At 41.5% G+C, this 25,667-nt stretch overlaps 1 protein-coding gene across 7 annotated transcripts in view; it reads left to right on the top strand.

Annotated features, from left to right (window-relative positions):
- Positions 1 to 25,667, top strand: part of SPIDR (scaffold protein involved in DNA repair) — a 401,999-nt gene that overhangs the window by 343,436 nt on the left and 32,896 nt on the right. For all 7 annotated transcript variants that reach the window (XM_010351608.3, XM_010351611.3, XM_074386636.1 and 4 more), the window contains one exon: positions 3,002 to 3,142. In XM_010351608.3, coding sequence (XP_010349910.3) covers positions 3,002 to 3,142 — 141 coding nt within the window. The remainder of the gene's footprint in view (positions 1 to 3,001; positions 3,143 to 25,667) is intronic.

A 25,667-nucleotide genomic window follows, 5' to 3' on the forward strand; every position in this document is an offset into this window, starting at 1 on the left:
ACTGATTATGCTGTTATTCTATCCTACTATACTTATTTTAGGTTGTTTGTATTTTTGCTGATTAGTTCTTCCGGTATCTCAGACCTTTATTCCATGATAATTTTCTTATTCCTAAAGTACATTGTTTAGAAATAATTTTGTTTTTTGAGACAGGGTCTCACTCTGCCACCCAGGCTGGAGTGCAGTGACACAATCATAGCTCACTGCAACCCCCAAACTTTTAGGCTCAAGGGATCCTCCCATCTCAGCCTCGTGAGTAGCTGAGACGACAGGCATGCACCACCACACCTGACTAAATTTTTTATTTTTTGTAAAGACAGTGTCTCACTTTGTTGCCCAGGCTGATCTCAAACCCCTGGGCTCAAGTGATCCTCCCGCCTCAGCCTCCCAAAATGCTGGGATTACAGGTGTCAACCACTGTACCTGCTCTAGAAATCATTTTAGTAATTAGTAAATACTTCAGGTTCTGTAGGTTGAAAATCCTCCTAGTTTTTTCTTGTCTAAAAATGTCCCAGGCCAGTGCTGGTGGCTCACACCTGTAATCCTGACAGTTTGGGAGGCTGAGGTGGGTGGTTCACTTTAGGCCAGGAGTTCGAAACCAGCCCGGGCAACATGGAGAAACCCCATCTCTACTAAAAATACAAAAATTAGCCAGCTATGGTGGGGGGCACCTGTAATCCCAGCTATTCAGGAGGCTGAGGCAGGAGAATTGCTTGAACCCAGAGGGTGGAAGTTGCAGTGAGCCGAGATTGCACCACTGCACTCCAGCTGTGTGGCAGAGTGAGACTCCATCTCATAAATAAATAAATAAATATTAAAAAATAAAAATGTCCTTCATTTGCCATCATTCTTGAAAGGAGTTTTGCTGATATCGTTCTGAGATGGCTTTCAGAATTCTGAAAATAATCCAGTCTTCTGGCTTCATTCATTGCTGTTTGGAAGGTTGATTTAAGTCAAATTTATATTCTTTGCAGATGTGCTGTCTTCTAAATCTCATTGTGTGTGCTTTTAAAATCTTATTTGTGTGCTTCTTGCTTTTAACAACTCAGTCTTTTATATTCTCTAGTTTCATTACAGTGAGTATGTAGTTGGATTTCCATTTAGTTGTTCTGCTTGGGATTTGTTTGTTTGTTTGTTTGTTTTTTCTCCCTCTGTTTTTGTCTTTGACACAGGTTCTTGGTCTGTTGCCCAGGCTAGAGTGCAGTGACATGATCACAGCTTACTGCAGCTTCAACCTCCTGGGCTCAAGTAATCCTCCCACCTCAGCCCCTGAAGTATTTGGGACTATGGGCATGCACCACCACACCCAGCTAACTTTTTTAAATTTTTCCTAGAGACAAAACCTCACTACTGTACATTGTCTAGGCTGGTCTTGAACCCTGCAGTTCAAGTGATCCTCCCACCTCGGCCTCCCAAAGGGTTGGGATTACAGGTGTGAGCCACTATGGCCAGCCCTACTTGGTATTTGTTTCTCTTCCTGTATCTTAGATCAGTTGGGAAAATTTCTCAGTTACTGTATCTACATATTATTGCTTCCCTTCCTCTGTCTTGTTTTTCTGAAATTCCTATTAGACATATGTTAGACCTTCTCACTTTACTCTATTTCTGCACATTCTCATGTTTTTTTCTTCTTAGCTCTCAAGCTATATTCTAGGTAATTTATTTAGATTTATACCTCAGATATCATATATACACTCTTCAGATGCATATAGCCATTTGTTACACATGCTCAATGAATATTTTTGTTTCAACAAATGTAGCTTTCATTTTTGAAAATGTAATTTCATCCTTCTTCAAATCTATCAAGTCATTTTATGTAGTTTCTTGTCTCCTATCCATATTTTGGGGACTTTTTACCTTTTTAAAACAGTCATTCTATATTTTCTATCTGTGAATTCTAGTATCCCAAGTCCCCAGCAGGTCTGTTGTTATTTCTTTGGACTATTCCCATATGACAGTTTGTTTCTTTGTGTTTGATTTTTATTTGAGCATTATCTTTGTTTGGCCTTACTCCATGGTGAACTAGCAATCCAAGTAAAGATGCTTTCTTTCAGACAGGATATATTTTTGCTTCTCTTGCAATCCAGCAGGCCCTGTGGGCCTGGAAGACGTCATCAAGGAGTCAAAAATTCTTGACCCTTTTGTCAAGGCAGCACTTAAGGCTCCTGGCTTCATCCGTTCTCTTCTAACATTTACTTTTCTTTACATTCTTATCTTTAGAATAGTTTTCATGTCCATTTTGTGATGTTATTTACTGACTATAATTTCTTCAGGCTCCGTGAAATGTTTTCTGAGAATCTTTCATTTTGTGATAAATAAGACTTCATTTACTTCAGTTATAAAATGAGAGGATTGGAAATTCAGTCATAAATAGGCCTTTATGTAAACCATCTTCTGAACTTAAAAACTAGAGGGAATCCCATCATGTCACTGGCCTGTCCATCATTGCGGTGTTGCTGCAAGCTGGGACACCAGGTTTTATCCTGCTGGGATATGCATGTCTCTAAATGTGTGGTGTCTCAGAGAAAGCCTCTTACTGTTGTTCTCATCATAATGTTATCCTGCAGCTTTTCTCAGTATTGAGCATCCACATAAAACAAATATTTCTTTCATGGGAAACAGGGTAAAAAATGAGAAAAGGATACTCTGTATCTAGGTAATCTAGTTGGTTTAAAAAAATTATCATCTTGATATATTTTTCAGCCATATTTGACTTAGGTTTTAATTTCATACCTACCTGTGAATGGTGGTTCAAACACCTGCATGCACATGTGCAGAAAGCATGTCTTGAATCCAACTTTTTTTATCCTGACTAACTCACTTAGGAAGATCACTACAGTGGATATCTTTTTTTTTTCTTGGTTTTTCTTTAATTTATTTAAATTATATTGACCAGTCACCACAGTATATAGTGGTTTTCTAATGAAGAACAGGGAAGTCTTGATCTCTGTATTAATCCAAACTGCCTCCTCAAAGAACAAATGCGAATGCTTTTTTACAGAAACTGCCTTCTAGTACAAGATGCCTGTGGAATGTTCGGTGAAGTACACTTGGAGTTCACCATGTCGAAGGCAAGACAGTTGGAAGGGAAGTGTTGCAGCCTGGTGGGGATGAAGGTTCTACAGAAAGCCACCAGAGGAAGGTGAGAATGTGCATCCAGTTTGCTACAGTGCTTGGTTCTTATTAGTCTTTTCTCTCTAATTCTATTTTTTTAAATGTATTTAACTTTAGATGCATACTGTATCTGGCATTTCTCCCCATGTTATGACTCCCCACCCCCCACTGTCTCTCCCTACCCACCCCAACTGCCCCCAGTGTGTGAAGCTTCTCTCCCCGAGTCCACATGTTCTCGTTGTTCAACACCCACCTATGAGTGAGAACATGCGGTGTTTGGCTTTCTGTTCTTGTGTCAGTTTGCTGAGAATAATGGTTTCCAGATTCATCCAAGTCCCTACAAAGGACATGAACTCATTGTTTTTGATGGTTGCATAGTATTCCTTGGTGTATATGTACCACATTTTCTTTGTCCAGTCTATCATTGATGGGCATTTGGGTTGGTTCTAGGTCTTTGCTATTGTAAACAGTGCTGCAGTGAACATACATGTGCATGTGTCATTATGGTAGAACAATCTATAGTTCTTTGGGTATATGCCCAGTAATGGGATTGCTGGGTCAAATGGAATTTCTATTTCTAGATCCTTGAGAAATTGCCTCACTGTCTTCCACAGTGGTTGAACTAATTTACACTCCCACCAACTGTGTAAGAGTGTTCCTATTTCTCCACGTCCTCTCCAGCATCTGTTGTCTCCAGATTTTTTAATGATCACCATTCTTTTTTTTTTTTTTTTTTTTTTTTTGAGACGGAGTTTCGCTCTTGTTGCCCAGGCTGGAGTGCAATGGCGCGATCTCGGCTCACCGCAACCTCCGCCCCCTGGGTTCAGGCAATTCTCCTGCCTCAGCCTCCCGAGTAGCTGGGATTACAGGCACGCGCCACCACGCCCAGCTAGTTTTTTGTATTTTTAGTAGAGACGGGGTTTCACCATGTTGACCAGGCTGGTCTCGATCTCTTGACCTCGTGATCCACCCGCCTCGGCCTCCCAAAGTGCTGGGATTACAGGCTTGAGCCACCGCGCCCGGCTAATGATCACCATTCTAACTGGCGTGAGATGATACCTCAATGTGGTTTCGTTTTGCATTTCTCTAATGACCAGTGATGATGAGCATTTTTTCATATGTTTGTTGTCCTCATATATGTCTTCTTTTGAAAACTGTCTGTTCATAGTCTTCACTCACTTTTGAATGGGGTTTTTTGTTTTTCTTGTATATATGTTTTAGTTCTTTGTAGATTCTGGTTATTACCCCTAGATGGGTAGATTGCAAAATTTTTTTCCCATTCTGTTGTTTGCCAATTTGCTCTAATGATGGTTTCTTTTGCTGTACAGAACTCTGAATTTTAATTAGATCCCATTTGTCTCTCTTGTCTTTTATTGCCATTGCTTTTGGTGTTTTAGTCATGAAGTCCTTGCCTATACCTATGTCCTGGATGGTTTTGCCTACATTTTCTTCTAGTGTTTTTATACTATTAGATTTTATGTTTAAATCTTAATCCATCTGGAGTTAATTTTAGTGTTAATGTGGCAGCCTCTGACTTGCCAGTCAGATGCACTTTCTGGGTGAAGCAGCACCTCTCCCCACCTCAGTCTGCCCTGAGTGGGCTTTGCTGTCCGTCGGACCAGACCTGTTGAAATGCACTTAGTACCTTGGTTGGAGCTAGGAGATCTCTGGATTTCTGCGTCTCTCTCGCTGGGAGTTGTGCTCTGGAGTTGTATCTATTCAGCCATCTTGGATCGACTCCCCTCTAATTCTGTTTTTAAAGGTAATAAACCAGGATCCTGGAGTTTGCCTGTAAAACAAGGCGAAAAGTTGAGTGGAATCTATAAAGTACCTTTAGGGGAAGAATTATAATTGACAGCAAAAAGAATTAGGCAGATTTCATGATTCATAATTTTACTTAAAATAAGTTTAAAATGTTATACATGTGTTTTAATTATGAAGGTTTGTCCTTTGCATGTTTTCCTCGCTGTAACAATAAAACATCTTTGGGTGGTAGGTTGTATAAATGAAAATCTAATTTAGTTAAAAGACATTTTGTGAGCTGTAAGCAAAATTCATAAGTTGTCATGTCTTTGCACTTTCCATAGTAAGCAAGCTTTGTTCCCTGCCAGGTTTCATGGCACCTCACCCTAAAATGTTGTTTTTGATAGGCAGAGGTGGAGTGTAAGATCTGGCCTATCTGTGCCTGTTAAATCTCCAGTAATAATCCTAATCTATGACTTAGGGGAAGAAAGAAACATTTTTAATGGAACTATCCAGTCATATAGTGAATTGGGGGTTTTCTCAATCTTCTTGTTAAATTTCTTTCTTTAAATAGTGTGTTATTTTACCTCTCTTGTTGATGTTTAATTATAGTAACATCAGAACTATAACAGTATCTGAGGAAAAAAACTCCCATTCTGAGCATATGACATTCTGCTTTTAGAGCATTTATCGATAGCATCTGCCAGTAGTTTGCATCATAACCACTCTGGCTGTGGCCATTCTAAATGGTGAATGTTTAGTGAGCATTTCTTTGACTGACCTCAGTAGGCATTTAGCTCTCCCACAGGCCTCGACTTTGAGTGCGGTCTGTCTTTCCTGTGGTACCATACTCGTGAGTGACAGCTCTTCCTAAAAGCTTAATTTCCTGGGAGACATATATTTCATAGACATATCCCCTGTAAGCCCTAAGAAGGTAAAAGCACATTTTTATTGGTCTGTATAACTATGGTTTTTTGTTTTGTTTTTTTCTGTTTTGAGATGGAATTTTGCTCTCGTTGCCCAGGCTGGAGTGCAATAGCACAATCTCAGCTCACTGCAACCTCCACCTCTTAGGTTCAAGCAGTTCTCCTGCCTCAGCCTTCCAAGTAGCTGGGATTACAGGTATGCACCACCACACCCAGCCATTTTTTTGTATTTAGTAGAGATGGGGTTTCACCATGTTGATCAGGCTGGTCTCCAACTCCAGAACTAAGGTGATCCACCCACCTCAGCCTTCCAAAGTGCTGGGATTACAGGTGTGAGCCACCACGCCCGGCCAGGTATGTTTTATAATAAATGCTTCCTCTTGTTTATAAACAGGCAGCTGTATTATAACTTAATTGCATTATGTATTTGGGGAATGCTATTTGTCCAGATATTTGGAAAGCATGTCTAGATACAAGAAAAGCTTGATTGGGTCACGTGAATCTTACCCTTATCAACACTGAACTTCATTTTAGTCCTCATTAGAATATTCATTGTAGGCCAGGTGTGGTGGTTCACCCTTATAATCCCAGCACTTTGAGAGGCTGAGACAGGCTGTTCACTTGATCACTTGAGGCCAGGAGTTTGAGACCAGCCTAGCCAACTTGGTGAAGCCCCATCTCTACTAAAAAAAAAATTAGGTGGCCATGGTGGCACATGCCTATAGTCCCAGCTACTTAGCCTGAGGCACAAGAATTGCTTGAACCCTGGAGGCAGAGGTTGCAGTGAGCTGAGATTGCACCACTGCACTCCAGCCTGGGAGACAGAGTGAGACTCTGTCTCAAAAAGAAAAGAATGTTCATTGTAAACATTTCAGATTCACAGTCATCTGAGGACTAAGCATAGTTATGGTAACCATCAGTACCGTTTAACCATCAGTACCATTTAGAGGGGAGGGCTCTTTGACTCGGCTCCCACCCACCTGAGCCTAGCAAGGACATGACGGGGCTCCCGCCACAGGATGTTCCAGCTGTCAGGCGTCCTGGTGTGCTCCAGGCCAGGGGCAGCTGTTCTGGCTGGAGACTGCAGGACACGGCACCTTACAGAAATACTGCTGGGGAAGGGCACAGCCAGACAGGACCCAGGAATCTTTGACTCTCTAAAGTTCTAGTTTTTTCACCATTCTTCTTTACAGCCATACAGGTACCTAACATTTAACCTAGTTTTTGTGGCTGTCACTAGAAGCCTAACCACCATCTATAACATTTACATGGGAAATGTTTTTTTCCATGGGAAATGCATTGAGTATTCCAACCAATTCATTTGCTGATAAACATTTGAACCTCCTTCCATGTTAACATTGGTGACTAAATATTTGATGCTTTTTTGAGATTAATTTCTTTATGTATTTATTTTTATTTTGCCATGCAAGCATCCAAATAAATGTTTAGATTGTGTTTTTGTTCTTTTGGAAGCTATATTTCTTCAAAACAAATTATTAAATTGTTTTGGAATGCAGAATGTTATAATTGCCTATTAGTGACATCATTCATCCATCCATGGCCCAGTAAACACAACATGGTCTCTCTTTTTTTTCCCTTTTTTTAAATGAATTACCATGTTTCATAGCAACTCTTGTAAACTTTAACAAAATACACTTCTCATAAACCTTAACAAAATAGGCTTACTTCCCAAAATTCAAGCTAAAATGATTAATTTTATAATTGCAGGATCTAAGACAGAAAATACCCTTTTCCCAATTGGATAATAGTTGTATGTTTGAGCTAAGTCACAGAGCCTTTTGGATTTAGCCTACCAATTTCATCTGATCCACAGTTGTGGTGATGGAACATCACTCAGCCCTACCTGCTCTTGAAAGGCCGTGTTGCAGGGGACTTGGGACCACAGAGCCACCAGCCAGACACACATGCTGCCAGACACCTATGCAGAGAGCACCATTCCTGCCACCTGCTTTGATCCAGAGGCTTGCAGGAAAACAGCAACATAGCTTTTGTTTCTCTGACAGACTAATTTTTCAGATTTGAGTGTCTGTCAACTGATCAGAGGAAGAAGTTAGAAAAACAGCCTGAGCTTCAGTTTGAAAACTGTACAGTTTTCACAAAAGTGCCAGTGTGATGTATGCTCACCGCAGGACGTGCAGTACAGCCTGTGCTTCCTTCCTCTCCAGGGCACTCCTGCTATTTATTCCTCTGTGACTCTGTGCTAAGGGACCCCCAACCTCTGTCCTCCCAAATGGTCCGTGCGGCACTTTAGTAGGCCAGACAAGCTGAGAAGTCACATGGCTTTGGTGTCATAATTCTGTGTGCAAACTTTATTTTTTTATTGCTGTTTATTATATGCTTTCGTTTTTATTTGCCAGGGTAATACTCAGAAGAAAAAAAAAAGAAATTTTCTGAAATATGTTAACCTATCATAGGTATGGAAACTATAGCTAGCAAATTCTTTTGTGGGGAGTGGGGAAAGGGGACCTCTTTCAGTTCAAAAATCTACTGGCATTTATTTCCCAACTTGTTAAAACAACCACTGAGTCCAAAATGTATTATTAATTTATAAGTACTCTTTTCTGTAGACCTCTTGAAGGTACAGTAATGTACTGCAGAAGCTCATATTAAAGAGCATTTTGTTCGTACAACACAGAGGGTGCTGTCCGAGTATGGAGAATGACAGAGGAAGCAACTGACATGGCCTTTGACCTTGAATTGCGTCTCTTTCAACCCAAAACAGGACAGGCAGAAGTATTAGAGCAGTTGATGATTCAGTTCAAAAATCTGGTAGATCTTAGCTGACTGATCTCAGAATGTTTCATGAAAGAAGTGAGAACAAATGCTTTAAACATCTTGATCTAGCAGAAAGAAAAGTGTCTCCAAATTGGTGAGATGTTATCTGCGAAGGCAAATGTAGGACTGAGAGAGAAAGAGAGATGCAAAAGGGGAAGTAAGATGGTTTATTGAAAAGATAATATGGCCAGGCACAGTGGCTCATGCCTGTAACCTGGCACTTTGGGAGGCCAAGACGGGCAGATCACTTGAGCTCAGGAGTTTAAGACTAGCCAGGGCAGCATAGTGAGACCTCCATCTCAAAAAAGAAAAAAAAAAAAAAGGAAAAGAAAGAAAGAAAAGAAAAGATTATTCACTCACTTATTCAGTAAATATTATTTCGTTCCTCTTTGTACTATGCTTCTAGCTAGTTGCCATGGCATTGAGCTGTGTGCCAGATTTGGGGATTTATGCCACACTTTATCTGTTAGATAAAGGCTAAATCCTATTAGGGATTTTGCATTGATTCCAGAGAAATAAGGGTCAATATGAGTTTTTGAGTGAAGAAGAGAACAGGTCATAAACATGAAAATAGAGTATAAGACTGCCTTTACTCCTGTATGTATAATAGATGGGGAATGGAGGGAGAGATTGGGACAGGGCCACAAGGCTGGAAACTTCCCACAGTTGAAGGAAGGAGAACAGAAAACTGGTACATAGGGAGCTCTCAGAAGCTGTGGCACAGGCCAGGGACACAAAACAGCTTACTTCCTCCGCACCCAGAGCAGCGTGGGAGCCAGAGGGGGACTCAGGATAGGTGGTGATGTGGCACCACCTGGCAAGCATCCACACAGAGAGCAGAGGCTAAGAGCAGCCACCTTGGAGGGGGTGCAGAGGGTGGGGTAAAATGTAGGAGCTCTGGAGAGAACGGGAAAGGCATGGGCTAAGGACTAGAATGGAAGGGAGGAAAGCTCCCAGGCCCACATAGCCATTTCATCCCATGAGGAGTGAAGACAAGGCGAGGACCGCTGCCCTGGTCAGCTTCCAGGACAGGGTTAGTGGAGGAAGTGCATTTCAGAGAATTAGCCGATTGAGAAGCTGTTGTCTAAATACCAGCTTTCATTTTTATGGCAACAGATTAAGTGGTGATAAGCTTTATAGCAGAAGCCACACTCAGTCAGTATGCTCAGAAATTAACCAATCTGAGTCAGGATAGAAAGTTCCTTTGAAGCCCCCAGTGGGATTCCCAGCCCACTGGCCTGCTAGCCTCTGCACTAGTTTCCTGGGCTTTATTTAAGCCCCTTTTCCCTCATAGGCCAGTCTCATGCTGCACCGTCATTAAGGGCTCGGCACTGCCTCCCTCATCTTCTGCAGCTATCACCAGGTCCCCTTTCCTCTCCACTGCAAGCACCATGGAGGTCAGGTGCAGCTCCCTCTGGTGCCTGTGCCGAGGGCTGTGTGGCCCAACACAGACACATGTTTTAATGTCAGTGAATGATGTCACAGGTATGGGTTTGAGTGTGTCCCTTTCTTTGATTAATAATATGAGAACATCATGACATTCGTATGAGGAGCCCTCCCATGCATCATAGATGCATCATACAGGGGCCGCCCTCCAGTTCTGGCCTATGCCAGGTGCTCGCCTCCCCCCATCCCCTCCAGTGCTGACCTGTGCCATGTGCCCGCCTCCCTCCATCCCTTCCAGTGCTGGACTGTGCCATGAACCTGCCTGCCTCCATCCCCTCCAGCGCTGGTCTCTACTAGGTGCCCACCTGCCCCCATCCCCTCCAGTGCTGACCTGTGCCACATGCCCACCTCCCCACGACCCCCTCCAGTGCTGACCTGTGCCATGCGCTGTCTGGGCTCTGAGTCTAATGGACCTATGATGTCTTCATCATCATCACAACTGTAGGGTGTCTGACACGTAGACAGTCAGTGAAGGTGTGTCAACTGCATGCCCAGTCACCGTATTTCACACTTGCCTGCTGGTTGGTAGGCTCCCTCTGGGCAGGTGCTGTTTCTCATTCACCATTATATTTCCTGTAGATAGTAGAATTTCTGATACATGATAAGCAAATAATTTGTATTTGTGGGATGCACATTAGGTATTTTCTTGGGTTAATCTTAGAACTTTGCTCAGCAAGATTTAAATGTGTATTTTTATACTTCATAAGCATAATCATTGGAGCTCAATATTGGCAATAAGGGTAGAGACCTGTTTGGTGCCAGGGTCTGTGTACAGTGCAGGTGACAAGCCACGGTAGCTATGTGCCTCTGGACACAGAAGGGAAGTTAACATGAGCATGCGGGGAAAGCACTTTATCACACATGGAAAGAGTGTGAGTGTTCATTATTTATTTTCACAGGAAAAAATTGTTGTATACATTGTGCTTTCCTTTTTCCTTTTAGTCTTCACAAAAGTCAGTTTCAGAGGAGGAGGCTCTGTGTCCACCCAGTCTTACAGAGGAGGGCCTGAAACAGAGGTAGGGTGATTGGACCAGGGTCCGCCAGCCAGCCCAGCTGTGACTGGGCAGGATGCTGGGGCCTTCAGTCTCCCACAGAGCCCATCACGTTCCGTCCAGCTGAGTGAGACTGGCATACACCAAAGTGCTGGAGAGGGAACCCTTAGGAATCATTCTACACAAGTTTACTGGGCTGGGTTATTTATTGGAGAATCATTTCAAACGCTCCTTTAACAGGAAATGCGGAGTGGTAGGACCTCTCCTCGGGTAAGAAACTTCAATAGTAATTTCCCTTCTTTGATTTTCCTTCTTTAAAAAGGCCGCTTTTTTAAAAAGCCACACACTTCCCTCGGGGTTTGAGGTCCAGAATCTCTTTCTTAATTGCTGTGCTTAGAGACTCTGCTTCAAGGGACATTTCTAAGAGTTCTTTCATGATTTTGAAAAATAAAATTGTTCCTGGTGACTTCACTGAAGTTCCTGAAAGGAGAATGAAGTAGCACTTAAGAGGGAATGCTGGGCCCCGCGCGGTGGCTGACATCTATAATCCCAGCACTTCGGGAGGCCAAGGCAGGCACATCACCCGAGGTCAGGAGTTGGTGACCAGTCTGGCCAACGTGGCGAAACCCTGTTTCTATTAAAAATTTTTTAAAAATTAGTCAGACATGGTGGTGTGCACCTGTAATCCCAGCTACTCAGGAGGCTGAGGCAGGAGAATCACTTAAACCCAGGAGGTGGAGGTTGCAGTGAGCCGAGATCACGCCATTATGCTCCAGTCTGGGCAACACAGCAAGACTCTCTCAAAAAAAAAAAACAACAACAACAACAAAAAAAAAACCTTGCTGAATCTTGAGACCAGGGCTGCTCAGAGCAGCAGTAGACACCTCTTACCTGAGCAGCATGCTGTTACTTCAAGCCCTTCATCAATTTAGAGGTATGTTTTGTGTTTTCTTTATAGTTTTTTTTCTTTCTGCCAAATGTTACCTCCCACTAGAAGTCAAAATTAAATCTTTTTATTGTCCTTTAAGACTGGATATTTTGGCCAATATTTATTGTTCGAGGAAGGATAAATAACAAGAAAACAGTGAATAGAAATTCACGTAACCAACTGTTTTCAAGATTGAATCCCCTCTTCTCATAATCAGTACCTGGGCATCAGCTTTTCCTGGCTGTTAATACTGTGAATGTTTTGGTTTTGTGTTCTGATGTACTTTTCTCTTGACATTCTCTCTTAGACTTTCTTGTGTATTTGTTCTGTTCACACGCCTTATTTTATGGCCATGGTGTTCTCTAATTTAGGGGGCATGTGGGCACTCTGCACATATCAGAAAGGGCTCTAAACTTGGTATCAAGAGACCTGGAATGTATTCCTGGCTCTGTTCCTAGTACCAATAGAGGTGGCCCCGATTTGTCAGAAAATGAAAGGACTGGACCAAATGACCTTTAAGTTTCTTTAGAGTTTGAGGTGACTTTTCCCTTTCAGGGTTTGTTGGGTTGGGCTTTCTTTTACCTTTGTGCAAATAAACACTTTTCATTTGAATACCTTTCCTTAAATATCAGGTTGAACTTAAACATTTTTTTAACAGATACCAGATACACTCAAAAACTTGCCATCTATTTGCCAGATGTGTAGCATGCATCTTTGATTAAGCATAATAAAAATAATTGAAGTATCTCTTTGTAAGGTCTTCTGCTAAAATAATGTGGGGTTTTTTTTGTTTTGTTTTTGTTTGTTTGTTTGTTTTTGAGATGGAGTTTCACTCTTGTTGCCCAGGCTGGAGTGCAGTGGTGCGATCTTGGCTCACTGTAACTTCTGCCTCCCAGGTTCAAGCGATTCTCCTGCCTCAGGCTCCTGAATAGCTGGAATTACAGGAGCACTACACCACATCCAGCTAATTTTTTAAATATTTTGAGTACAGACAGGGTTTCACCATGTTGATCAGGCTGCTCTTGAACTGGTGACCGTGTGATCTGCCCATCTCGGCCTCCCAAAGTACTAGGATTACAGGTGAGCCACTATGCCTAGCCTAAAATAATGCATTCTAAGCATCTGGATTGTGATTTTTTTTTTAACATAAAACATTTTGGAAGGTGAAATAAGCTATACAAAAATTTTCTTCGGATTGGTTACATTTTAGGAAGATGAAGTCTGTTTTCCTAATATTTATTTAATCGCTTTATTTCTCAGTGTCTTTGTTGTTTCTGTAAACTGACAATTATTTTTACTAGTGAGTCTAATCAAAGATTAATAGAGAACATGATTTATTTTAAAGGAAAGATTTTTTAAATCTAAGGTCTTAGTCCCAAGTCACACAAATCATGATTAGAATTTATAACTCTCTAAGGCTTCAACTATTTCTTCATTTCCTATGTATTTGGTTGCTTTACTTTGAACACATTAATTTGTTCTTATACAAGGAGTCTTTATCTTAATAACTGAATCTGCTTACAATAATTTTGACATTATGTATTTTATATAAGAACAATCAAGAAAATCAGGAGAAGTTGAAAAGTTGAATCTTTAATTTACAAGAACTTATTTTCTCATTAAAATAAGAAAGTAACCTGAGCAATATTATACTTCCAAGTTTTAGTTTCTTCATTTTTATTGCAGCCATGATTTAATTAATGAGGAGAAAAGGAGGCCAGAAGAATATGGGGTATAGCACCAATAATAAAATTCAAAGGGACAAAATTAAACCAGCCTGGTCGTTGTCCCAAAACATTACTCTAGTGCAAACACAGAAATAGAACCGGAAGTAAAGGAAGGAAACATCTTTAAGAGAAGACATGAAATGGGCCATAAAAGAGGTTTTATGAAGTCTAAAGTGAACTAGCTAAAAGAAGCATGCTACAACATGGATGGACCTCAAAAACACAAAGCCAAATCAAAAAGAAAAGAAAAGAAAAAAACAGACACAAAAGATCTCATGTCTTGTGACTCCCTTTATGTGAAATGACCAGACCAGGCAAATCTAGACCTGGCTGATTGGCTGCCAGGGTCTGGGAGGAAAGGAAATGAGAGTGACTGCTGATAGGGATGGGGTCTACTTTGGGATAATGGAAATATTCTGTAAATAGAGGTAGTGTGTATACAACATTGTGATATACTAAATGCCACTGAATTGCATACCTTAAAATGACTAATTTTTTGAGGTTTTAATTTCCTTTAGTTATTTTCTTACTGTAGTTTTATATTAATTTTACCCCAAGTTTAAAAAAGAAAAATGAACTGATTGTCTAGAAAATACATATGCTGTTATGAAAATAACTACAAATATTCCGTAAGTTCAGTTGGAAAAGAATAGTTTCTCAATGAAACTTCTGGGCATGATTGCACATATATCAAAAAGATACAACATAAGAAATAGGGGCTTAAAAAGGAAATGCCAGTTATTATTAACCTTGGCCAGTAAGGCTATTTGGGGGGAATAAGGACATGGATTTGTTTTTTCAAATGGGCGACCCTCTAAATCAGCCATCAGTTTTGTCTTTCAGTGGAAGATCTCTTATCTTTAACATAAGAAACCTGATTTTATATCTACTGTATGTGATCTACTTTCACTGTCAATGAGAGTGAAAATCAAAAGCGATGAAGGCATGCAAAGGGAAGACAAGGGACTGTGATCAGGCTTGGAACACCCACCTGTTGGATCACAGGAAGGAGGATGAATGAGAACCACAAACCATCTGAGAGATTCTGTTTGAACTGTATAGGCTAAGCATTAACCATTGCCAGCATTCATGCCCTGAGTATCTACCCTTCTACTACTGAAGCTAAAACTATTTAAAACTTTTAGGCTATACTTACCCCACTACTCAACAAAAATAAGTTCACGTTATTGTCAATTAGATAAAAGTTCTGCTTTGACTACAGCCTTCTGTATGTTGCTATGACTTCACTTATTCATTCAGCAAACAGCACCTTAGCATGGGTATGTGAAGTCATTGCTCCTGCCCTCTAGGCATTTAAACTCCAGAGGGCAGCATGTTAATAACACTTTTGCTGGGGTGGGTGAATGTCCCCCTCATCTGCTTTGGTCAGCAGGGGAGGAGCCCTTTGGCTGGGACTCATAAGTTCATCGATTTTCTTTTTTTTTTTTTTTTTTTTTTTTTTTTTTTTGAGACGGAGTTTCGCTCTTGTTACCCAGGCTGGAGTGCAATGGCGCGATCTCGGCTCACCGCAACCTCCGCCTCCTGGGCTCAGGCAATTCTCCTGCCTCAGCCTCCTGAGTAGCTGGGATTACAGGCACGTGCCACCATGCCCAGCTAATTTTTTGTATCTTTAGTAGAGACGGGGTTTCACCATGTTGACCAGGATGGTCTCGATCTCTCGACCTCGTGATCCACCCGCCTCAGCCTCCCAAAGTGCTGGGATTACAGGCTTGAGCCACCGCGCCCGGCTATAAGTTCATCGATTTTCTAGGCAGAGACCCATGGGGAAGCACTCAGGGTAAAATTATCTTACCCTCCACCCATAAACGTATTTTCCCAGTATAGGTTGAGCATCCCTTATCTGAAATGCTTAGGACCTGGAGTGTTTCAAATTTCTGATTTTTATGAAATTTGAAATATTTGCATTATACTTACTGGTTGAGCATCCCTGATTGGAAACTATGAAATCCAAAATACTCCGAAGAGTATTTCCTTTGAGTGTCACTTCAATTCCCAGAAAGCTTTGGATTTCAGATTAGGGATACTCAACTTCTATCTTTTTACCAAAAACAGGTTGTTGTTCAGGGCCAAGTGTTATTTTTTTGTCCTCTATAGCAGTTAGCACAGTTTCAGTAAAAACCCAATTAGGCCAGGTGCAGTAGCTCACACCAGTAATCCCAGCATTTTAGGAGGCCAAGGTGGGCAGATCACCTGAGGTCAGGAGTTCAAGACTCTCCTGGCCAACATGGAGAAATCCTGTTTCTACTAAAAAATACAAAAATTAGCCAGATATGGTGGCAGGCACCTGTAATCCCAGCTACTTGGGAGGCTGAGGCAGGGAGAATTGCTTGAACCCAGGAGACTGAGGTTGCAGTGAGCCAGGATTGCACAACTGCATCTTATTCCCAAAGTAGTAAATCTATTTCCCAAAGTTGTTAGGAGAATTTAATGAGACCACATTCATAGAAGTGCCTTGTGCAATGTAAACCACCATGTAAGAAGTGGCTCTTCCCTTCTTCATCAGACTTTTTTTTCTTTCTACTTAACTGAAAATCCAGCTAGCACCGACCCAAGACTTTGTTGTCTTGTTTTTACAAACAAAATGGATAGATAAAGGAAATCAGGAGTAATTTAGAAGAATGATAGAGTTTGAAAGTGTTCCATATTTTTCCCAAGGAAGAATATAAATCATCCAGTTGGACATTGCAAGGCATTGTCAATTACCTGATAATGGGAAAGAATATATAATGAAGCCAGTGGGATTAATTCAGAGAGATTTAGTTAAAACAGGAATAAAAGAAACCTAAATGGGCTGGGCGCGCTGTCTCACACCTGTAATCCCAGCACTTTGAGAGACCAAGGCAGGTGGATAACCTGAGGTCAAGAGTTTGAGACCAGCCTGGCCAATGTAGTGAGACTCCATCTCTACTAAAAATACAAAAAGTTAGCTGAGCACGGTGGCAGGTGCCTGTAATCCCAGGTACTCCAGAGGCTGAGGCAGGAGAATCGATTGAATCTGGGAGGCAGAGATTACAGTGAGCCGAGATTGTGCTGTTGCACTCCAGCCTGGGCAACAAGAGCAAAACTCCGTCTCAAAAAACAATAAGAAAAAAGAAACCAAATGGAAGGTCAGCTAATATGACAGCATAAAAACAAATACCACTTATCCCTCCAGGTTAGTAATTTAACTAGTTAATTTACCTTGCAGCACAGTAAGTCTAGAATTCAGTAAATGGGCAGGGTTTTGTTTTTTTCGTTTTTATTCATTTCTTCTCTTAGAAATATTTCCCCCACCCCACCCCTCACTATCCTTCTTTCCACAGAAATCATAATTATCTACCAGTAGGAGGTCAGTAGATTGAAAACTTTCCGTTTTTATTTTTCTTTAATAGAAATCTGTTCAGGCATGATGGCTCATGCCTGTAATTCCAGCACTTTGGGAAGTCAAAGCAGGAGGATTACTTGGGCACAGGAGTTCAAGACCAGCCTAGGCAACATAGCAAGACCTGTCTCTACACATGGAAAGGGAGGGAAGGAAGGAAAAGAGGAAGGAGGGAAAGAGGGAGGGAACAGAGGGATAGGAGGGAGGGAGGGAAGGAAGGAAAGAAGGAAAAACAGGGAGGGAGGTGGGAAGGGAGGGAGGCGGGAAGGGAAGGAAGGAAGGAATTCTAAAGAAAAAGCTTGCAAAACAAATCATGTGAAGTTGTTTGTTCTGGAAGGTGGATGAGTCAGGCCAACATGGCTCCTCACCCAGCTCCTTAGGAGTCCAGCAACATAGTCTGAAAGCATCTGTTGTGGATTAATTGATCATACAAACATTTCACATATTCCTTAGTTCTTCTTTCTTCCTTTCAGGTTAATAGCTTGTGGTAGTAGTTGCTATCGTGGGGATACTGGGTAGCAGTATGATTCAGAAGCAGAATGGAAATTCCTATATTAATCTCAAATAAAAAATCCAAATACTTACTTTAAATATGCTATTATTAGCTGAATTATCAAATTTGGAAAATCTAACAGATTTGAATTTTTTAAAAAACACTTAAATCTTTATAAATTGCCAAGAAAATCTCTCTCTGTTAATATGGGACGTTGAAAGTGGAAAGAAAAGAAAGCTTGAGCATCACTGGAGCCACTCTCTTTTTTCACTTTGCTCTCAAACTAGCTAATAAATTAGGTCATGGTATTTATTTTTTAGATGAAGACCCTGAAGCTCACTGACACTAGTAATCTGGCTCCCTGTATGTGAGCTGGGTCTCAAGACAGTTCCACCAAATTCCAGGTCTGATATTCAGTACTACATCTGACATTTAATTACTTCCAGTTTTAGGAGAATTCATTTCTGTAAATTTCTCATTTGTTTTCTTGTTATAACCCCTGGGCCTCAAAACAAAAATCTGATTGTTTTTTGTCAGTGATGTTGATATTAATTTAAATTCTTAGCATTTTCCACTGTTTTTGTTAAACAACAGTAATAGCTATACTAGGATTGTCTTGAGTAACCAGGAAGAGTATTAAATCCATAGTAAATAATTACACTGCCTGCTTTTGATTTAGTTAGGGTTTTTTCCCCCAGTTTACTTAGATAATTATTAACAAAAATAATTAGCTTTTAGGAAAGGTTGGTGCAAAAGTAATTGCAGTTTTTGCCATTACTTTTAATGTCATTACTGTTAAATAAAAGCAAGATAATTTACTTCTCTTTCTAAAGCCACCAACAATGAGTTAGGTTGTCATGAGGACATTAAACCTAGACTGTACATTTGTGAAAGGCTTCAGATTAGGACTTTCGGTAATGATCTGTAAATGTGACATTTATATATGTGAAATATAGCCACTGCTTTTGTTGGTTGTTGCTGTTCAAATAATTAGCATAGATTATAAAAACAATTTGATAATCTCCCTTTTACCCACCGGATATTTACCCCAATGAGTAATCTCACATCTTTCTCCACCTTTTGTTTATAGAATGTTGACATATCTATAAACAAAAAGGTATGGCTTGCCTTTTTCACTTAATTTCACCAGGATGTCCCTCTTCTGATAGTCATTCAGGTTATTTCTGGTTTTTACTACTTCAACGCTGCGTTGCAGCACACTTCTTTGTATATCTCTGTCTGTGCCCCCTTTATTATTGAGCTTATATTTTAAGCTTCTTTACTGTGAGATATAACAAGCATATGAAAGAGGGCTTAATCGTAGATTGTAAAAAATAGTAAGTGAGTAAATAAAACTCACTCATGAAGCTACTACTGAATTCAGTAAATATGGCTGGTATTCAGAAGCCACCTGCTATCCTCACCCTGATCCTCAAGATCTTCACACTTTTGGGATTTCTTCCATGTGTTCCTTTACAGTTGTACTACTTTTTATATGTCTTTAAAAATAGATTTAGGCTGGTCATGGTGGCTCATGCTGTAATTCCAGCCCTTCAGGAGGCCAAGACAGGAGGATCACTTGAGGCCAGGAGTTCGAGACCAGCCTGGGCAATGTAGTAAGACCTTGTCTTTACAAAAAAATAAAAAATTAGCCAAGTGTGGTGGTGCACACTTGTAGTCTAGCTACTTGGGAGAATCACTGGGTGACAGAGAGACCTGGCTCTCAAAAAAAAAAAAGTGTGTGTGTGTGTGTGTGTGTGTGTGTGTGTGTGTGTTTAACTGTTTTTGAACTTTATGGAAATAGCATCATGCTTGCACATTGTGTTTTGCTTTTTTTGCTCACCAGAGATGCTGCAGCCCCAGCTGCACACAAGAGGACCCTGGTGTGGGGGCCTCTTACAGAAGAGGGCTGCAGACAACATAGTGCTAGTCCAATAAACCTTGTAAGATTCATCCATCTATTGCAAGTAGCTCCAGTTTATTCGTTTTCATTCCATTTTATTTATTTATCACAATCTCTTCAGGCAATTGTTCTAGGCATTTCCGGGCACTGCTGGCAGCGGCATGAGCCCTGCCGTGTATCTCCTACGGCACAGGGTGCACATCCTGGAGGTAGGGTGTTCCTCACCTTCAGCGATAATGCTAGACTGTCTTCCAAGAGCAGAGTGATGCCTCCGTTCCTGTTAGTGTTGTGGAGCTCCTGTTGCTCTGCTCTCTTTCCATTAGTTGTTACACTTACATGTCTTTTTTCTTAACTTTTTTCTAGACTGCATTTTTTTTCAGCCTGGTAGGTCTGTAGTGGAATTCACTGTGGTTTAAATTCCAGTTCCTGATTACTGCTGAGGCTAAGAGCCTTTTGCAGTGTATTGCCATTTGCGTTTCCACTTTGGTGAAGTGTTGCTCAGGTCTTTTGTTTATTTTTCTCTTGGGGTGTTGAACTTTATATATTCCGAGTAGTGGTCTGTCACTGGTTGTATGTAATTTATGTGTTGTGGGTGGCTTGTCTTTTTATCAACAGAAGTACCAATTTATGTGGGGGAGGGGGATGGCATTCCCAAAGTGGGACTGCCTGGCCAGAGTATGTAACTAGACTTGTTTTCATGACCCACAGGCAGGGCCCCAGGAAACATTAAGTGTTTTTGAAATGGCTTCTGCACTCATAACTCTCCTGAGTTGGTTGGGTTACCTTTAATCAGAATACTTCCAGCAGAGCCTGTAGTCTGTGTCTCCTTCAGGTAAAATGAGATTAACGAGCACCAAGGGAAACAGTGAAGTGTAAAAGTCAGATGAATGTGTATGGTAACAAGAGCTACTGTTTATCAAAGGCCAATTAGGCCTGTTTTTGTGATCCAAAAAAAAAAAGTATCAGAAGCAGATATTATTTTACCCACTTCACAGATGAGGAGCTTGAAGCTCATCAGCAATAAAGATTTTACAACTAGAAAGTGGGAAGGAAGGGTTAAAGCTTTCTTTGGCACGGCTCCCAAGAGAATTCTGCATCTATTCTGGCAGCTTGAAGCATAGCCTAGCTTCATGGCACCAGGCACCTTGTCGAGGACAGAGTCCACACCACAGACCCTGTCCGTGGTGCGGACCAGCAGTGAGACAGAGTCCACACCAGATGTCTGACTCTGACACAAGCCCAGGCCCTTCCCCGCCGCAACTCTCTCTGCAGCTGTCCGTGATTGGGGGCTGTGGGAGCTCTGATGAGGCACACTGCAATGCCAGCATCACTTCCCTCCCCAAGGCCAGCCGTGGCACAGTGCAGGCTGTTTACTGATTAGGTTGAAGCCTGGTCGCTTGATAAAGGGTATTTTGTTGCTTTCCTCTTCATTATTTGGCATGTCAATGTAAATTATTCTAATGGGACTCACAGTTTCAGTCTTTGAAGCATTATATGAAGGGAGGCTACTTGATATGTGAATTCAGGATAATAGGATGAATTGTAAGGAGACAAGGGTTTTGGTTTTTTTTTTTTTTTTTTTTTTAAGTATCAGAGCACACTTGTAATATTTGGTTAAAAAAAAAAAAACCTATGTGTATTGTGTATATAAGAGCTATGTCAGCTATGGGCTGACAGATTTTTTGTGAAAGTCTGGGTTTTTCCACCTCCATGCTGGTGAGCAGGTGGATCATGTGAGGCTTTTGGAATAGTAAGTACCATCACCAGGACAGAAGAGAGAACTGTTTGCAGAGTTGCAGATAGCTACACGTTTCAGGAGCTCTTCATTTCCTGTGCAGGTGTGTGTGTCTGTGTAATTTCCTGATGAGGTAGAACAGAAGTGTGTAAAGAACATTTTTTTACAAAGTTACTACATTATACTACTTAATAATTTTATGTCCCCAATCTTGAGTCAAGAGTTGATTAGGTGGATATTTCTTCTTTTGTTCTATGTATTATTTTTAATTCCCTGTCTTTAACAGAAGACATTTTTAAATATATTAGCAGGCCAAGCACAGTGGCCTGGAATCCCAGCACTTGGGGAGACTGAGATGGGCAGATCACTTGAAGCCAGAGTTTGAGACCAGCCTGGCCAACATAGAGAAACTGTATCTCTACCAGAAATACAAAAATTAGCCAGACGTGATGGCACGCACCTCTACTTCCAGCTACTTTGGAGGCTAAGGCAGGACAATCACTTGAACCCAGAAGGTGGAGGTTGCAGTGAGCCAAGATCATGCCACTACACTCCAGCCTGAGTGACAAAGCGAGATTCCATTTCAATAAATGAACTTGCTTTGGAAATGTTTCGTAAGTTCCCACATCTATATGGTATTCATAGCATATTCTTAGCAGAGAGCAGTCTCTGGAGTCAGAATGCCTAATCAGATGCCCTTCCTGGCTGTCCCACCACGGTGCTTGAAGGGCTGCTCCAGGACATACCAGAAGTATTCCTGAAATACTGCTTTACAGTGTGCATTTTACTGCTCTGCAATACCTTATGTCATAGAAGAGGGTTTAAGTATGAAGTTCACATGACCACAGTTTTATATAGATGTGGAAACCCAAGGAAGTATTTTTCTTTGTATTCTAAGCCATGTTCTCCTATGCTGCCACAAACTCAGGGCCCAGCCCAGGTACTGTCTCTGTCCTGTGAAGAGCCACAGAACAGGGCTGTCCTGTCTAGTCCTCAAGACCTGCTCCTGTGGCTTAGCAGGGCAGAGGGGCACACCAGCAGTTATGTGGAGGTAGTGTTCCACCACCCATCTGTCATCACTTAGGAGAAGGAAGCTCAGCCACTCCAAAAGTAGAGCGCTGAAGCCATTGGGCTCGTTCCCAGCCCTGTTCTGCTCCTGGGTTTCTGTGTCAGCTTTCCAGTGAAGATAACAGCACTACTCTTTTATTGCAGAAGTCCCCAGCTTTTCATTTCCTGGAAGCTTGAGATTAGTTTGGATGGGGGCTTTGAGGAACAGAAGAGATGTTTGTAGCAAAATCATTAAGCAGAGTTGAAGAAAGTATAGCAATGGATGTATTTCAGGTCAGGTTTAGCAGTCTGCAGATCACAGGCCCCTGTCTTAATGACGCTTTTTAAGTAACAGCTTGACTGAGACGTAATTTACATACCATAAAATGTTACCCTTTTTATTTATTTATTTATTTATTTATTTATTTATTTATTTATTTTTGAGGCAGAGTTTCACTCTTGTTACCCAGGCTGGAGTGCAATGGCGCGATCTCGGCTCACCGCAACCTCCACCTCCTGGGTTCAGGCAATTCTCCTGCCTCAGCCTCCTGAGTAGCTGGGATTATAGGCATGCACCACCATGCCCAGCTAATTTTTTGTAATTTTAGTAGAGACGGGGTTTCACCATATTGACCAGGATGGTTTCGACCTCTTGACCTCGTGATCCACTCGCCTCGGCCTCCCAAAGTGCTGGGATTACAGGCGTGAAATGTTATCCTTTTTAAAGTATACAAATCATTGATTTTTTTTTTTTTAACTCACAAGTTGTACAACCAGCATCCTAATTCCAGCACATTTTCATCACGCCAGAAAGAAACCTTGTACCTTCAGCAAGAGCTCCACATGTCCCCTCCCCTGGTGGCCACTCCTCTACTTTCTGTCTCTGTGGATTTGCCTGTTCTGGACATTTCCTGTCAATGGAACCATACAGATGTGACCTTTGATGTCTGGTGTGTTAGCAGAATGTTTTTAACGTCCATCCATGATGTAACATGTATCAGAATTTCCTTCTTTTTTGTTGTTGTTGTTTTTAGAGATCAAGTTTCTTGCTTGTTACGCAGGCTGGAGTCCAATGGCGTGATCTTGGCTCACTGCAACCTCCACCTCCTGGGTTCAAGCAGTTTTCCTGCCTCAGCCTCCAGAGTAACTAGGATTACAGGTGCACGTCAACACACCCAGCTAAATTTTGTATTTCACCATGTTGGACAGGCTTGTCTCAAACTCCTGATCTGCGGTGATCCACCTGTCTTGTCCCCTCAAAGTGCTGGGATTACAGGTGTGAGCCACTGTGCCCAGCCAAAATTTTATTCTTTTTATGGCTGAATAATATTTCGTGACATAGGTACATCAAATTTATCCATTCAACAGTTGATGGACATTTGTGTTGTTTCTGCTTTCTGGGTATCTTGAACAATCCTGCTGCATATACAAGTGTAGATGTAAGTTCTCAGTTCTCTTTATAGGCAGGCAGGAGGTGAATGGCTGGACTGCTGCCATGTGGTTTTCCAGAGTGATGGCCTCATTGTACTGTCCCACCAGTCTAATGGTACATTTTAATCACAGCTAATCTAATCTTGTTAGAATCTGAAGGTTTCCATGGCTCCTACAAGTTGTTCATGATCTCTTGGGCCATTTGTTGCTGCTACCCTAGTAGAACAAACCTTGTTGGAGAAAATCCATTTCAGTAGGAGCCAAGAGTTTGTTTAATTCACTCGAGGTTGTTTTTTGTGTGTTTACAGGTGACTAAAAGGAGATAAGCTATCTTCTTGAAGGCATTGTTTTTACTTCTTAATTATGTACCTAAACTGTATCTCCAGCTAGCCTAGAGTTTAACATTAAATGAATGAAATGAACAAGTTAATTTAGGTTAAAGAAATGTATCAGAAGCCATGGATTTCTTATAAGAGAAATCAGGGCTCATGAAAAGTTATCAAACTGAAGCATTGAGGGACACTTGTGATGTGTGACAGGTGCCAGTGTTGCTGAAATGCCATGTGCCCTCACTGTGCAATACCGGCCGGTGGGATTGGAGAGGCTTGCTGGCCCTGCTAGCTGGCACCCCAGATTCATGACCTCATGCCATGCCAGCGTTATGCTCCTCCCAGGCACCAGACTCTCATCTAGGGCCTGGGATTCCACAGAGAACAGACACACAGAGCCTGTTCTCAGAAGGCTCAAATTCTTACGAAGACACAAAACAGGCAGCACTAACTAAGCAAGAGGATCTTAGTTTGGTGACAGGCCCTAAACACAGGGTGAGGTGGGGCAGAGACGCCTCAGAGTGGCATCAGAGTGACCTCTTTGCCTCTTCTCACCTATGTCCTTGTACAAAAGCCAACAGTGATTCTTGCAGGAATTGCCTATTCAAGACTGCTTGCCCTTTGCTGTTCTCTTTGGCACTGATGCATTCATGTAGTGGGAGCCCCAGCAACGCCAGGAGCCACAGGAAGCGCTCCCTTCCAGCCCAGAGAGACTTCCTCAGAGTCTCCACAGGTCTTTCTCAATGTTGCAAGTTGGCCTGCTCCTAAAACTACTATTTTCGTGTTGAGTGTGGAGCCACAGGAAAGAATGGAGTTATAGGAAGTGTTACATTATTTACAAATAACCCACATGCATTGACCTAATTTTACAATGAATGGGAAGTTACCTTTGCAACTCAAAATAGGATTCCTATCTAAGTTTATTGGACACAATTAATAATGATTCAGCAGCAAATAGGAAATTGTTTCTTAGACTGCATTGAGGTTATATCTTAAAATACCACCTACCAGAAATGCCTGAAGTCTGTTGTCTCTGTCCTGTAGAGACCCTGCTGTGTGAGGGAAGATGTGTAGTGTGTGGCCAGCATTGGGCAGGAGAGGGAGACAGACTGAGAGAGAGGGGAGGACAATCTAAAGAACACGTCCAGGTAGAAGACAAGGAGGGAAGAAGGAAAAAAATAAAAAGTAATGAGGACTGGCCAGGCATGGTGGTTCACACCTATAATCCTAGCACTTTGGGAGGCCAAGGCAGGAGGATCACTTGAGGCCTAGAGTTTGAGACCAGGCTGGGCAGCATAGTGACACCCCATCTGTACAAAAAAATTAGCCAATAATAATGGTGCACACCTGTAGTCTCAGCTATTTGGAAGGCTAAGGCCAGAGGATAGCTTGAGCCCGGAAGGTCACACCATGGCACTCCAGCCTGGGTGACAGAACAAGACTCTATCTCCAAAACATATCTGGGGGAGAGTGTGTGTGTCTGTAATATAAAAGAATAATGAGGGCCCAAAGAGGTTTTTTTTTTTAAAAAAAAATATGAATTAATCAATGTTTACTGTATTAAAAATTAAAACTGAAAAAGATTTAACGCATTAATTTACCTAAAAGTGTCTGTAATAAACCCATTATATGACAACCTAAATAACATTTTTTTTATGAAACATATTTCCTAAAA

This window comes from Saimiri boliviensis, chromosome 15, assembly GCF_048565385.1.
Source record: "Saimiri boliviensis isolate mSaiBol1 chromosome 15, mSaiBol1.pri, whole genome shotgun sequence".
In the NCBI taxonomy this organism is placed as follows: domain Eukaryota; kingdom Metazoa; phylum Chordata; class Mammalia; order Primates; family Cebidae; genus Saimiri; species Saimiri boliviensis.